At 32.9% G+C, this 16,958-nt stretch overlaps 2 protein-coding genes across 2 annotated transcripts in view; both read left to right on the top strand.

Moving 5' to 3' along the window:
- The first annotated feature begins 3,500 nt into the window (after positions 1-3,500).
- LOC143066505 (calmodulin-like) lies at positions 3,501-11,331 on the top strand. The gene is made up of 5 exons (XM_076239417.1): positions 3,501-3,561; positions 4,267-4,297; positions 8,674-8,817; positions 9,888-10,130; positions 10,812-11,331. Exons 1-5 carry the CDS (start codon positions 3,559-3,561, stop codon positions 10,838-10,840), a joined length of 450 nt encoding a protein of 149 aa, XP_076095532.1. The 5' UTR covers positions 3,501-3,558; the 3' UTR covers positions 10,841-11,331.
- A 3,009-nt stretch (positions 11,332-14,340) lies between these two features.
- Positions 14,341-16,958, top strand: part of LOC143068559 (uncharacterized) — a 29,798-nt gene continuing 27,180 nt past the window's right edge. The window contains exon 1 of the mRNA XM_076242715.1: positions 14,341-14,425. The gene's annotated coding sequence lies outside the window, so the exon portion shown is untranslated. The remainder of the gene's footprint in view (positions 14,426-16,958) is intronic.

Below are 16,958 nucleotides of genomic sequence, written 5' to 3'. Positions count from 1 at the left end.
TTTTGACATTTTTACCTAAAATGTCTGTTTGTTTTGCTTTGCATCATTGTCAATATAATGTAATTTGATGCGATTGTCATACAAGTGAGAGGTTTAGCTAGCTATAAAACCAAGTTCAATCCACCATTTTCTACATACGGAAATGCCTGTAGCAAATCAGGAATATGATAGTTGTTATCCATTCGTTTGATGTGTTTGAGCTTTTTGCCATTCGATTGGGGACTTTCCGTTTTGAATTTTCCTCGGAGTTCAGTATTTTTGTGATTTTACTTTTTAACCTCTTACAAACACGACTTTCCAAGAGTTGGAGTGCGCGGAGAGTAATTTTGTCGTGGAAATTTAAGGGGGAATGTGTATGTTGAATGACAAAATTTGAGGAGGGAATTATCACGTTTATTTCATGAATTTGAACACCGACCTAGACAAATAAAAATTCACAACTATCAGCCATCTTCTGTAGTAAAGAAAGAATGATTCACTTTTGCAGTCTTCGAACAACACAAGATAAAATTGTAACTTAAAATTTCAAAGTTATACCTTTCGTTTTATTTGAACTTCAAATGTTCAATTTAAAATGTCATTGTTTTGATTTATGGATATATGCCTTACATTCAAAACTAATATATAATTTGTTTCCATAAAGATAAAAAAATGTCTGATATATCTTTTATGTACAAAATAAACGAAAGAAGCTAATTAAATATTGTGTTATGGGGTAAAATTTCTCTGTTCAAAATAATTTTCTTTATCAGACCAAATTCCATTTGGCCACAAACAAAATTTGATCACAAGACTATAGGTATAGGGTCTCGATGACTCGAATAGAGATTGTAAGGGTCGACTATTCTATATTTCGGGGGGGGGGGGGGGGTCAGATTATTATTTTCGCAGACAGAATTTCATTTCTACCCGATCCTTGCATCCATAACTATGCAAACAGCTGCATTGATTGTTACAAAATATTCATTTTCATCTTGTCTTAGGTAAGATTATTTATCTTCAGCTCATACCGGGCCGGAATAAGTCTACCCCCTTTTTAAACTATATTAAAAGTTTGTTCTATTGCTGAACTGAAACTACCACTGTCCCAACATTTCTTTTTAGGGCGAGCGCCCATAAACATGTTTAACCCGTCGAATTGTTAATTTATTTGCATTTTCCCAACCAAAAAAGCCTGTAATACTGTGATTGTCGTTTGTTACTAGCTCATATTTGTTTTTCATTAGTTGTTTTCGCATAATATTTGGTATGAATTTTTCAACTTTTGTCATCCCGGTGCCATTATTTTTTTACTGTGTGGATTTTGCTCATAGTTGAAGGGTGTACAGTGACTACAATTGTTTACATCTTTGTTCTTTCGTTTATTTGTTGTATTATTCACGGTATATTATTGACACCCATACTACGTCTCTTTATTTTTAACAACACAAATGCATGTATGAACCTATTACAACATTTTTGTGTATTTTATAATATGTGCATGAACATAAATTTCTCAAAATAGCTTAAATCTAGAGCTGGAAATGTTGATCAGCTTAATAAACTTAGATCTAAAGCTAAAAATGTTGATACGCTTAATTAGCTTAGATGTGAAGCTAAAAATGTTGATACGCTTAATTACTTTTTAGTAGCTTAGATTTAAATTAGTTTTCATCTAAAGCTAAAAATGTTGAAACGACTAATTATCTTAGATCTTAAGCTAAAAATGTTGATACGCTGAATTTGGCATTTTTGTATTCATCTAAAAGAGGTGAGCATTAAATATGACAGGAAATTGATTTCGTTTCAATGAGTAGAAAAAGTCGGATGAATATTTCTAATTCTGTTATTTATAAAATCTTATACAATGTGCAACTATAAAAAAAAACAATGAAAAGATCTCAAAAGAAATACCCCGACTTGAAAGCTGTGCAAGAAACATAACAGTTCTATACTTTCAAAGCACCTTTCATAGCTATCTTTTAAAAAATGTTTTCAGTTTCATAAAACTTTTCACAGTCTGTTTGCATAGTTGTCAGTAAAACTTTCGGCTTCCTCACTCATCTTTTTTTGGAAATTATTAAGAAAATCCTAGATCCATCTCTGCCAAGGTTGAAAAACATGTTACAGAGTATCAAATGAGTAAATGCTGAGTTCATTATAAGGGATGGCGAGATTGGCACAAATCCTTAAAAAAAAGTTTATAGATTGACTTATCTGGCTTATCATGGGTCCAGATTTTCAATTAGTAATTTTTAAATGAAAATGTGTTTAATGTAAACAACAGGGCTCAATATATGCAAGTTAGTGGTCATCCTGTTGGTAACTGGACAGTGCAGGTTTTTTATAATTTGGTGCATGTTCACGAACAGATAATATACACAGGCAAAATGATAGGTTTCTGCTGATGCACAACTTGTTTTGAAACCAACCATATTTCGTTATTAGTCCAATTCAGAACGGATCATGTGTTTCTCGGTGTCGGTTCTCTTTAGAAGTCTGTTTTCGTTGGGAAGTCAATTTTGGTGGTTGGTGAGGTCTGGTGAACTGTCTTATACTTTTCGTATCTGATCTAATGAAGTTGTGGTATGCATGCTAATGAGACAACTTTCCATCCATTGTCCGTTTTCGAATTTGAATTATACCACATTTTGTCATGTTGTTGCATTTCATAGCTGACTAAAAGGTATGACTTTTACTCATTGTTGAAGGTCGTATTGTGGTTTAAAGCTGCTTTTGTCAACTCCATTTTGAGTAAGGTGGATATGTGTCTCATAGGCATTCATACTTCATCGCCGCATTTGAAGCAAATGGAGATGTATTTTAAGCATGTGAAAAGTACTAAACCCCAATGTGTTGTCTGAGACGTTGTCTTAACGTTGATTTGTTTCTCCAGAGAACTGCTAGGGATTAGTCAAAATTCATATAAAAAATGGACACACAAAAGAGTAGCAGAATTATAAACCAGAAACAAAAATTTACAATCATCCCCAATAAGACCAAAACAAAGAAGAATTTAGATTTTTTTTTAATAATCTATCACTAGCCATTACGTTATTTTAGCAAAATTGGCAACATTACATAACACAATCGAACAGAACACAAATAGAAAACAAGACTCCAAACAAGCTACAAACAATAAACAACCACATACAAAAATAAACAAATCAATGCAAATATAAAAGACCATTCTGAACGATTCATCATTTATCTCCAGTTGTGACATAGTTTTTTTAACTTTCGAAAATAGTATTCAATCATAAAGCAGTAAAATATTTTTTTTTTTTTTTTTTGGCTTATAATTCAAATCATTTTTTTCTCAAACATATCAGAATTTCAGACAGCACCGTTTTTAAAATAACAATTTGTTACATTGAATCAATATGTATGTAATATATTAAAGAAACAATTTCATTCGAATAAAACAAGCAAACGATGACATTCACGAATAAAATGATCACATACTTGAATTTAAATCTAGGTTGTTGTAGACAACCAATGTCATAAAACATCCACACGTCCCTATATTCAGTGATGAACACCTAAGTTTCCTCTAATGATTTAAAATACTTATAAGTAATGGTAAGTCAGGTTAAACAATATTATTCGCCGTATTTTACATTTCAGAACGTATTTGACAAAAACAAAATAATGAAGCTAATAGACAGTTACTGTAATTAACTTGATCAATTGATTATTGTAACACTGGCAAACACTTCATGAATATTCAGGACGAGGAGATATTAACAATTAATAACAAAGAAATGTTTTAAAGTTTGTCGATCGGAATGACGGACGGGACTTTGGAACAACAACTTGAAAGTTACGGTAAGGTGAATATGGTAAGTTTGTTTTCCTTGCAACAGGCAACCTTTGGAACTGTCAGACTCAAGAGTTGGCGAATGGGTTCTTTTGCGAACATTAAATATGGCCCTTATCCTATATACGCGCTAAGCATCGGATATTACGTTCCCATTCCGATTGCACAGTACTTTAGTGCGTACTTATATTTACAAACAGCATAGCCAAAGACACGCACACCTTTGGTACGAGTTTTTATTGTCAGACAGAAGCTATAAACCCTTCAATTTAATAATTATCTTTAGTTTTAGCGTTAGAGTCATATATTTCCTACTAAAAATTCTCTCCTGGAAGCAAATTAAGTCTTATTGTGATACAAATTAAGTGCACTTTTAGTGTACCATATTTAATATTTTCTATAAGGACTTCTGGGTTTCATCCATGGCGAAAAAGGGGAAATATACTTAACTCGTATGTCTTTTGTAGGTCGACAAATTGACACAAGAGCAAATTTCGGGTAAGCTGCACATATTTTAAAACCAAAATATCAAAAATTAAAATTCTCTGTAAGATCGCATGATTAAAGAAATCCACGGATTGTTCACAAAAACGGGTTTTTTTTTCTCGGTCGGAGCACTCCCTTCGATAACAAAACAACTACACGGCGACCACTGTGTTGGCAATAAAACCACAAAATACTGAACTCAGACGAAAATACAAAATGGACAGTCCCTAATCAAATGACAAAATCAAAAGTCTGAGAGACTTGCAGGAGCTCAACAATAGTTATAAAAACTGAAAGATAAGTATGACGCTGATATGTTATTGGAGTTTTACTGCCCTTTTCTTGAAAATGACAACACAAAAGGAGACTTGTCACTGGATTGGTACTGGATGTTAGATAGCAATATACACAAACTTTACCATCCCCTTTTCGTTGCTTTCTTACAAATTAAGCCTACTGCTTGTGCAATATGTGTGAATATGTATGTAATCAGTATTTTCAATAGATCTGATTTCCAGTAGTTGAATGGTTAAAGATATTTCTTTTTTGTGTATAATAATCCATGGCAAAAAAAAAGGGATTATAATAAAGATGTCACATATGTTCCCAAAATTTGGCCAAAAATAGTATTTCAATCACCTGATGTGTTACCTTTTCTACAATTGTTTACGTAATTATATATACATGCATATATATCAAGAATTTGAATAAAATCATTTGTCTTTCGTCTCATTTTTGTGTAAAATTGGGTCAAAAAAGTTTTTGTAAACATTCGACCGTACGGTGACATTTCCTAGTAGTTGTTAATTTTTGTGTCATTTGGTGTCTAGGGAGAGTTGTCTCATTGGCAATTATACCACATCTTCTTATCTTTTTATGCTACAAAAATTTCTGAACATACGGAAAATACGGACAGTCAAACAAAAAATAGCCCATAAAACAGGTAACATATAATATTGATGGTCTTAAAAACTAGCTTTGAAGGCTAAATCAGTCATCAGCTGTCTAATAATGAATTCTAATGCACAATTACTTTCATATTTGAAAAATCCTTAGGCGCCAATGCAAAATGCAGGATCTACATCCCTTCCGGAACACCTGAGATCATCTCAGGTTTTGTTAGGTTTCGGGTTGCTAAGTTTTTGGTTTTACTATTTTAGTATATGCTGTGTTATGTGGACTGCTGTTTGTCTTCTCGTCGGTTTTTGTTTTTTTGCTATGGCTGTGTCGGTTTGTTTTCGACCTTTGAGTTCAATCGTTTCTTTGGTATCTTTTTGTCTCTCTTTTAAAATTCTACACCTCCTTGCAAAAATACAGACGCGTACTGTACATGGAGGAATTTTTCTACAATTAAAGTAAATAGTGACAATATATTTTTGTAGAAGCAGTCATGAGAGTAAATCAGAGCTTCACACAGTTTTAGAGAAACGTGTAGCAGTCATGTATACTCGTGTATGGCCGAGTAGAGATCAAAGAGTGGTCGAATGTGGTCGCGTAGAGATCGGGTATTGGTCGAGTTTGTTTGGGATGAAAAATATAGTCGGGATTCTACTTCGTCAGAATTATCTCCCCATTACGCCAGTTCATTTTCACAATCGTAGAATTGGAAGCCATTGTAGGGATGACGCGCTACCAATTTTGCTCATGGAAACCGATAAATTTATGCACATTGCACCATTAAGATCCTTATATGTCAGTTGTATTTTAAAAGACAAATGTATCAACTAGCCGTAATGAGCATCAGTTAATGATCTTGTCTGCATTGATTCAACTTAAAACGATTGTTTGATTGGTTGTCAGGTGGAATTTTCGAAAATTCATAAACATTTAAAAAAATTCTAATTAAAAATTTCGTGGGAGGGCAGACTAGATTTTTTTAGTGTATAAAGACTATAAACCCTAGTTTTCACACACAAAAAACTATATTTTTTCACAGATATGCATTTCCATCATCCAACTTGAAAGACTGTCGTCAAGTACTTTCAGTAAAAATAATAGCTATTCGAACACACCTTCTCTGTTTTTGTGACTCATTAGATAGGTATTTCACTTGACCCATATATTTCATCTTTTAGTACTGTTATTTTTTTTTGTGTGTTATAAAGTCAATCTGTAGCTTTGATATAGAATGAAATTCAAAACAGTGTGGCTGTGGCCATTGATTGACACATTAAATTCATCCATTGACTGGGACAATTTAGGTGAACGTTTGTATGTAACGACCACTGCTCACTATGTACTTTTTAAAGACGCTTAAACTATGGGGTCACCAAAGGTTCTCAACACCTTAATAAAGTAATTCGAAAAATTAATCAGAAATAACACGATGTTTTTTATTTATATCAATTATATAAATCAAAACATAAAGGTTATTCCTGATTAATTTTTCGAATTATTTTATTATTAAAGGCGTTAAGAAACCTTTGGTGACCCCACAGTTTAAATGTCTATCGTAGGTACGTCGTGAACAGTGGTTGTTACAGACAAACGTTTACGTAAATTGTCCCAGTCAATGGATGAATTTAATGTGTCAATCAATGGCCACAGCCACACTGTTTTGAATTTCATTCTATAAAAATATATAGAAGCGAGACGATGTATGAAATAATCTTACTTTGTACGATATCAAGACAAAATATTCAACTCAAACATGCCCTAACATAAAAAGGTGCACTCGATTTTCTCTTTTCGATACAATTGTTACCCATTTTTTTTTATTTTTTTCTTGAGTCACATAATGGAAGGGCAGACACGAAAATTTTTGAACTAATAGATTGATATGTTTTCCGTCCGTGGTAATTTTTTCAAAAAAATCGGAGGTTATGCATTTTCTTCATCCAACTTGAAAGATACCCATGCCGTCTACTTGAAATCTGATTGTTCTGCTTAACTATGTACTAGATAAATTGAAAACTTATGCAAATGGTGTTTTTAGAATAAAACACATCGTAATTGAGAAGAAAATTGCAATTTTGTTTGTTTCTATTAACTTTTAAAATTTTTGTCATTATAGTAAACAATACAGTACGCATTTATCGCCTTCTCTAACAAAGAGCTTCGATTCTTTTGTTCTATTTCAACCGGGTTTCCGACTGTATAGAAGTCGCAGTGATCATGAAGCGATCGGGCATTGGTCGAGTTAATCTTTACCACATATCGTACAGGTTGTCGTTGATCGGGAAATGATCGGATATTAGTCGAACAAAGATCGAAATGATCGAGAACTGATCGGTAAACTATATGTATTCCGACCAAACTCGATCTCTACACGATCCTTTCACGATAAATTCGACCGCTACTCGAAGAGTTCTCGATCTCTTCTCGAGTGACTGGCTTCTCGATCCTTACTCGAATGTTTTTGACATGTCAAAAACTCTCGGATAGAAAGTCAGATCGATGACGACCAAGGTAGACCACCCCGAACATCCTTGTCGGTTGAGATAGACAAGTCTCCCGGTCGCTTAATCTGCCTTGATGTTTTTATACTGAAATTGTATATACCCGACCAATGCCCGACTATTCTACGACCCCTATACGATCAAGTCGATCTTGTCTGGCTGAGATCGAGTATAGTTGATTTGGTCTAGCTAGTCGAGTAAAGATCGTGTAGAGATCGTGAATTGGTCGGAATTATCGAATATGTATTCAATTAGTGTTCGGGTTTGAGTCGTGATGGAGTCGTGAATGGTCGGGTTAGGATCGTGTACATTCGCATAGAAGTCGGGTAGAAGTCGTAAGCTAACTCGAATAATTACAGCGCCCCCTTACGGTCATTGTCCTCCAGAGGTTAATTGAGTGATCGAAGTGATCGTAATATAACGACCGGATTATTCGGGTTAGTCGTAAGCAGGCCCGATCAAGAATTTGGTCACGCTTGGTCGTTGAAATTTGGACAATCGAGATCATCGAGTTGATCTGATCGGCAGTGTGAACCTAGCTTTACACATACTCAAATATGTAGGCTATATAAAAGGAAGCTAATGATAAGTGGATACAATTTCAGATATGTCAATGACATTCTTAACTCGAGGCTAAGGGATGGTATTATATAAGTAATATAACCACATTTACAGCAAAGGATATTGAAACATTAATTTAATGTCTTTTATACAATATGGTTTTACCTTCAATAGATATAAATATGAGACAATAAAGGTTTCAAATTAATATCGGGCATACACGTATATTATTTGTTTTATTTCCCACGACACACAATTTAGATATACTTTATTTAGTATCATTCGAAAGTAAATACTCAGAACGTTATTCAAAACGGTTGTTTTTTTTTTGGAGGGGGTGGGGGTATGCGTTTGTGATTTTAATCTGTAGACGTTATTTGTATACATACATTTCCGAAGACCTCCGTTTTCTTTTCTTTTTCTCATCAGAATGCCGAGCAGCTTTCCGTCTGTTTGACAAGGATGGAGATGGTACAATAACTACGGAAGAACTTGGAATAATTATGAAATCTCTAGGCCAAAACCCTACAGATATACAGTTAAAAAACATCATAGATGAAGTTGACGCAGACGGTATGAAAATGTATCCCTCAAAATAAAACACTTTGAAAGAAAAACAAACAAAGTAAAAACAAGCACCCCTCAGCTCTCGCCTTCTTCCTATCAAATAAGACAATGTAACCAAATTAACACGATGATGATCTCCACGATAACAATTAATTACCATGACAACTACGACAATTATCGATGATGGTGATGACGATGACAAAGTATGCTAAAACAATGACAATGATGATGGTAATAAAGAGTGATTTCATAATATCAATGATGATGATTAATCATTTCTATCGTTCAGACATACCAGTATAGAATCATGTGGCCATCTCTTCTTTGGTTGTTTTCTGTTTTTTTTTTAAGTAGAAAAGCAACACTAACACTAAATATAAAAAAAAAGATCTAGAAAATATTCAAAAGGAGATTGATTGTTGGTTGCTTAACGTCCAGTAGCAAATATTTCATGAATTTTCAGGACGAAGATGGCTTTAAGAGGCAGGTCAACTAGTCCAAGATTACTCTGACGTCCTACGTCTAGTTTTGCCAGACAAGCTGGGGCCGTGGGACGATTACTCTGACGTCCAACGGCTGTTTTGCCAGACAAGCTGGGGCCGTGGGGACGTCCAACGGCTGAGTAATCTCGGACTACAGGTCAACATGTGAAACAATTGAACGAGAAAACAACGGCTTGATTTATTTCAAAACTATACACGAATGAACATGCTTTTCAAAACATAAAAAATATAAAGATAAATTTAAGAACCGCTGTTCAACAATCTTCCAGAAATTTACGTCTGTTTAAAGTTTCGTTTCAATTATAACATCCCTGGCTTCTAAATTTTTATATACGGTCTCTATGTGACGAAGTTAAATCCAGAAGAGCGAACCAGACGAACGGAATTTATATTGCAATTGTTATTTTCATTTTCAAACATAAATTTAAAATAAATATAAGACAATGTAATATGAGTGCCAATGAGACAACTCTACTCAAAGTCACAATTTGTGAAAGTAAACCATTATACTAAGTCAAAGTACGTCTTCAACGCGGAGCCTTCTGCAAGTTTGTTCTGTTTTACTTGCTATAGGTGATGGTACTGTGGATTTCCATGAATTTCTAACTATGATGTCAAAACAACTGTCGTCACGAGACACAGCTGGTGAAATTCGGGAAGCCTTTAAGGTTTTCGATAAGGACGGAGACGGATTTATATCTGTAGAAGAATTGCGTGAAATCATGGGAAATATGGGAGAGAAAATGACGAAGGAAGAGGTAGACGAGATGATACAAGAGGTCGACATGGACGGAGATGGACGAGTTTATTGTGATGGTAAATGTATATATAAAAAAGAAGATGTGGTATGATTGCCAGTGAGACAACTCTCCACAAGAGACCAAAACGACACAGAAATTAACAACTATAGCTCACCGTAGTTTATTATCTTGTCTCAACTAGTACACATTTTTGTTAAGAGGCCAGCTGAAGCACGCCTCTGGGTGCGGGGTTTTCTCGCTGTATTGAAGACCAATTGGTGGCTTTCGGCTGTTTTCCGCTATTTGGTCGGGTTGTTGTCTCTTTGATACATTCCCCATTTCCATTCTCAATCTACTTACATTAACAAACTCTTTTCTTTATTTTTAAAATTGAGTAATGTAACGTCTTCAAAAAAACAAATTCGTTCTTAATCAACAAAAAACAAATACAGATTGCAACTCAATGCATTTATGGTACGTTTTATGTGATTATAGAGGCTATTTTATATACTGAGACTTATATTTAAGTATATTTTCTGAAAATACATTGAGGGATGAAATCAGCGAGCATGTGTATGTCTACAGAAAGGGTGTGAAATGAGCGACTTCATATTTGTGCAAGCAAATTTATTTTTTGCATGATAGTTTCTTACTTGAACATCTAAAAACGGATATTACTTAGCAATTTCTGCTTTCATTTCATCAATTCATTAAAAACTGAAAGTACTTAATAAAATTAAAATATTGTCTTTTTCAGAATTTGTGAAAATGCTTACAACGAAGTGAAAGAAAATGCCATGTAGATGTATATTGTTGTGGCATTCACGAGCCGAGCACTAACTTTATGTAACGATAGACTTATTGCATCAATTAAGTGAAATGTGTAAAAAGTTTAGTAATACTATTTATGTAATATATTTTATAATATTTTTTTAATATGAATTTTTACAGACAAATTTTGACCTATAACTTAGCGGTCTAGGAGAATCATAAAAAAATAATTCTGAAATTGACAAGCAAATATTTTTTCTATTTTCAAATTGTTTCTGCTCTTTGTCATTTTCATTTTCTTCTTTCAATATTTTGTTTTTGTCAAAAATAGGGACAGGGGCATTGTCTCCCGGCTCCTTCGTCGCTAGATCGAAATACACGCACATAATTATAATCACTTCTACGAAACTAGCGTCAACACTGTAAAACAAATAATTTCTAATTTAACCCTTGTATTCAATAATTTGATTTAAATCCCTTTGTTATTAAATTAATTTTGAAAATGATGGTTGTTACATATTTGTACTTCAATGCTTCAACGTGACTTATAAATTTCGTGCGTTCGAAACTGTTTTTGGATTGATCTTCACCAGGAATGCCCAAATCTTAAAGTGCAAAGCCCGGAATGTGTAAATGCGATTCAACTTTAGCAATCTTATGTTACAAATGGTCTCGGAAATTAAGGTTTGTCTTTATACGAACACGCGAGTTCCAATATACCTGAATGTTAATCAGATTGCAACATAAGTAGCTATTTTAACAGCTAGAACCTAAAATTAATATTTAAATTCTTCTAATGTCAACCTCAGACTTGATTGCTTTATAAATTTCCCTTTATTGTGTGTGCAATTTTATGATTGGAACACGAGAAAGGACAGAACTAGGAAAAATGAAATGATAAATTGGAATTATAATTGGTGAACTACAGTCTGGAAACCACATTCATTAGTTAACAGAACGTAAAAAGGCACTTCAAAAATCAAACATGTTTAAATGCGTGATTGATGTTTGTTTCAAATGTTCAGTAGTCAATATTTCATGAATATCTATAGGACGAAAACGATGGTTTAAATGGCGGTCGCAAGTAAGCCAATGTGACAATATTTCTATAGGTCTAACCTAGTCATCCTTGAATAGGAAATGTATTGTATTGTAATACTACAAACGAAAGACAACTTTTACATTTTGTCTGATAATGGTAAATTTTATATAGGGAGAAGAATAATACGTATTTCCGGCTTGATAAATAATGATACTTGAAATTAAAAGAATGTCAGGAACCACTAAAAATTATAGACCAATAGACTTAATCAACCAACAATGGTATACCTGACGACGATAATGTGAAACTTACATAAATGAAAAGATAAATGAAAAATGAACAAATTGATACCCGATTTATATAATTCCAAGGCCGTTAGTCGACACCAGGGGCGACGAAGCAGCGCATCTATTTTCGACGGGCAAATATCCACCTTTTGATCTGACGTCCCACGGCTCCAGCTTGTCTGGCAAAACAGCCGTTGGACGTTAGAGTAATCGCGGTCTAGTATATAATAATAATAATAATAATAATAATAATAATAATAATAATAATAATATCTTTATTTAGAGAGAGTAACTCATTTGGATTACACCAATTTTCAATAAGGCTCTCTTAATACAATAATAATTACATTAAAAATAAACAATCATTATGCATCAATTATAATGTTAAATAAAGATTATATACAATTTAAAATACAATAAACAATTATGATATGGCATTACAGTACAAATATGATGGTAATGTTAAAAGTACATAGATTTGTATTTATGTTTAAAGTCTGATACTGTATTTGATTTTTTGATTGAATCAGGAAGAGCATTCCACACTTTTGGTCCAGTATACGAGAAACTAGACTTATACAACTCTGTATTTGGTTTTGAAATAATAAAATTATCTGAGGATGAAAATCTCGTATTATATTTTTGGTTTACAGAAGCTGATACAATAAGATTGGACATATATTCTGGAGCTAAGCCATGTTTTGCCTTATACATTAGTAATGATTTGTGATAAAGTATTCTTTGTGTGATTGGCACAATATTACATTCGTGAAATAATTCTCTTGAAGGTTTGGTGTAATCATGTTCGTCTTAAATTATTCTTGCTGCCCTTTTTTACAGTTTTAGTAAACTGTCTAATAGAAAGTTATTACAGTTTCACCATATTGAACAACAATAATCTAAGTGAGGTAAAACGTAAGCGTTATAGTACATTTGTCTAGCTTTGTGATTTAAATATATCTTTATCCTTTTTAGTAAAGCTAAAGAAGAGTTAACTTTTTTTTATTATATAATCGATATGAGAAGACCAAGATAGAGATGCATCAATAAAAACACCTAGAACCTTTTCACATGTACTTTCTATAATTTGTTGTCCATTTAAAGCAAGATTGATGTTTTCATTTGATGTAACGGAAACCTTTTGTTTAGATCCAATGCATACAGCTTTCGTTTTAAATACATTTACAGCCATTTTATTGTCATCACACCAGCGAAAAATATCTTTTAAAACCGTATTAAGTTTTTGACTGATGCAACTTTTGTTTTGTCCAATGGCTGATATGGTGCTATCATCAGCAAATAAATCGGTGTAATGATTAGGATTAGACAAAGGAAGATCATTAATAAAAATTAAAAACAACACCGGTCCTAACACGGATCCTTGAGGTACACCCGTTTTTTGTTTTTGTACGTCTGATAATGTATTTGATATAGATACTTTCTGATATCTGTCAGCCAAATATGATGTAAACCAGCGTAATGAGGTATAAGCAAATTTGTATTTGTTTAATTTTTGAATAAGCAGTTCATGATTGAGAAGATCAAAGGCTTTTGCTAGATCTAGAAATACTGCTCCAACAAGATTTGATATTGATGTAGACGTAATTGCAGAAAATAGGAACTTTTTTACTAAAAGTACTTGACGACAGTCTTTCAAGTTGGATGATGAAAATGCATATCTTCGGAAAAAAAAATGTGTGTGATAACTAGGGTTTATAGTCTTCAATCACTAAAAAATCTAGTTTGCCCTTCCCCGATATATTTATGGCAGGATGAGACACTATGCCAAAAAAAAAAATAAGGATGACAATTTATGTAGATCTACAAAAAAATGTCAGGATAAACCAATAAAGTAAAAAGGCAGGACAGTGATTACAAAGAAAAAAAAAAAATACAGAACAACATTTTTCATCCAAAAAAATTAAATGGTATTTCCCTTATCTGGATAGGTCGATACTTGATAGTATATACGTTTGTCTGAAAAAATGATCGGTACATTTATAACAGTGATATTCTTCAAAATGTTATCTTTAAATATGTTAAGAAAATCAACACGTTTAATAATGAACAATTTTGACGACTGACATTCATATGAAAAAAACATGTCTGTACTCTGAGATCAAACAAATCAAACACACCTTTTCGCCTGCATGCTTGCTAATTATCGTCATAAATGTGATTGGAACACGAGAAAGGACAGAACTAGGAATAATGAAATGATAAATTGGATTTATAATAGGTGAACTACAGTCTGGAAACCACATTCATTAGGTAACAGAACGAAAAAAGGCACTTCAAAAATCAAACATGTTTAAATGCGTGATTGATGTTTGTTTCAAATGTTCAGTAGTCAATATTTCATGCATATCTAAAGGACGAAAACGATGGTTTAAATGGCGGTCGCAAGTAAGCCAATGTGACAATATTTCTATAGGTCTAACCTAGTCACCATTGAATAGGAAATGTAATATTAAAGAAATTTAGCACACACCTGGTAGCTTTGATATGAATTCAAAAAAGAATTTAAAAGCATTTTTTTTTTTTATGGTAGATGGCATATTTTTAATAATAATAAAACTTCAATTCTTTTTCGTATTGTAATACTACAAACGAAAGACAACTTTTACATTTTGTCGGATATGCCGTTCAAATAATGGTAAATTTTATATAGGGAGAAGAATAATACGTATTTCCGGCTGGATTACTAATGATAAATTAAAAGAATGTCAGGAACCACTAAAACTATAGACCAATAGACCTCATCAACCAACAATGCTATACCTGACGACGATACTGTGAAACTTACATAAATGAAAAGATAAATGAAAAATGAACAAATTGAAAGCCGATTCATATAATTCCAAGGCCGTTAGTCGACACCAGGGGCGACAAAGCAGCGCATCTATTTTGGACGGGCAAATATCCACTTTTTGATCTGACGTCCCACGGCCCCTGCTTGTCTGGCAAAACAGCCGTTGGACGTCAGAGTAATCGCGGACTAGTATTTTGATGCAGACGTAATTGCAGAAAATAGGAACTTCAATAATGGTAGATGAAAGGTATACATGTACTGTCAAATATATCATACACATTGTCAAACGGCTAAAATGCATCTTCGTAATTTCATGAATATCAACAAAGTCAAATCATTCAATTCAAACATGTGTATATGTAGACGTAATTGCACAAAACTAGGATCTTCAATTATGCTAGATTAAAGATATTTTTTGTTTGTTGTAATCTCTTAACATATATGCTTCTGGCTAAGTATACATGTTTTACCACAAAAAATCAGCAAGCAATTATTTTAGAATCAGAAACATATATACTACATAAATGATGTAGGCTATATAAAACTATATATAAACTGTAAAATGACTAAAGAAGTCAGTTGTAGTACAGTTCAGTGTAGCCTTTCAATGAAACTTTTAGCATTTTATGTCAGCTTAAGGGAGCTACCATCATTTCATTTTTATAGGGGGTAGAATGAAATTTGAAAAAATAGACAGGATAGGAGTTTTGAGTAAAAAACAGGCGTAAACCCGGTCGAAATTAAACAAAAGAATCAAAGCTCTTTGTTAGAGAAGGCGATAAATGTTTACTGTAATGTTTACTATAGTAACACAAATTTTAAAAGTTAGTAGAAACAAATAAAATGACAATTTTCTTCTCAATTACGAAGTGTTTTATTTTAAAAACACCAGTTGCATAAGTTTTCAATTTATCTATTACCAAGTTAAGCAGAACAAGTAAATACCAAGTCGACGACATGGGTATCTATCAAGTTGGCTGTAGAAAATGCATAACCGCCGATTTTAATTTTTTTTACAACGGACGGAGAACATATCTACGGAAGCGTATTAGCGCCACACATTTTTTTTCTTTTTTTTTTTCTTCTTATGTTTGCGTTAAACATACATACAAGGCCAAATCATTATAATAAATATGCATAGGAATAATGGAATAATTGAAGTGCAATTATACATAAATTAAGACTGAATTCAATATAATGAAGTATTTTTAAGATGCTTGGGTAGCAATTTGAATAGAGAGAACATAATTTTATTAATAAAACATCTTCATTCTATACATGTATTGCCAAAGGGTAGCTTGTTTGAATGTAACCTACTTTACACAGTTCTCAAACGAGAGCTTACTTTGGAAGTATATTTATATTCGGTTATAGCTATATTAGCAGGGTTGATATTTTTCTTAGGTATAACCTCAATTTACTCAATTTTCTTTGTAATATATATACTAGTAGTAACTTGGATATCGTTTTTGGGGACCTTTATAGTTTGTTGTTTAGTGTGAGCCAATGCTCCGTGTTGAAGACCGTAATTCGGCCTATGATGGTTTACTTTTACGAATAGTGACTTAGATGGAGAGTTTTCTTATTGGCACTCATACCACATCTTCTTATATTATTCTGCTCATTATTAGTCATTGATATGATCTAATTATTCAAGCAGTTTACTTTGCAATTACTACAAAGGTGATAAATTTTATTATATCCAGCCTCCTCCATTAATAATTACTGTTTCTTTTGAATCTTAAATAAGAAATAAGATAAAACAAATGTTTGCGTTATAACGCAAAGGTTTGCGTTACAACGCAAACATAGGAAGAAAAATAAAAAAAAAAATGTGTGGCGCTAATACGCTTCCGTACATATCAATCAATTAGTTCAGTAATTTTCGTGTCTGCCTTTCCATTATGTGACTCAAGAACAAATTCCAAAAAATAGGTAACAATTGTATCGAAAAGAGAAAATCGATTGCACCTTTTTTTTTTATGTAAGGGC

Source organism: Mytilus galloprovincialis, chromosome 3 (genome assembly GCF_965363235.1).
Source record: "Mytilus galloprovincialis chromosome 3, xbMytGall1.hap1.1, whole genome shotgun sequence".
In the NCBI taxonomy this organism is placed as follows: Eukaryota; Metazoa; Mollusca; class Bivalvia; order Mytilida; family Mytilidae; genus Mytilus; species Mytilus galloprovincialis.
The sequence above is the reverse complement of the archived record's forward strand: the minus strand, read 5'-3'. Positions and strand labels throughout refer to the sequence as shown.

What these genes read in the sequence shown, in the direction of transcription:
- LOC143066505 (XM_076239417.1), top strand. An exon ending in GACACAAGAGCAAATTTCGG is followed by an intron (nt 4,298 to 8,673) that starts GTAAGCTGCACA and finishes TTTTCTCATCAG; the next exon opens with AATGCCGAGCAGCTTTCCGT. An exon ending in TGGACGAGTTTATTGTGATG is followed by an intron (nt 10,131 to 10,811) that starts GTAAATGTATAT and finishes TGTCTTTTTCAG; the next exon opens with AATTTGTGAAAATGCTTACA.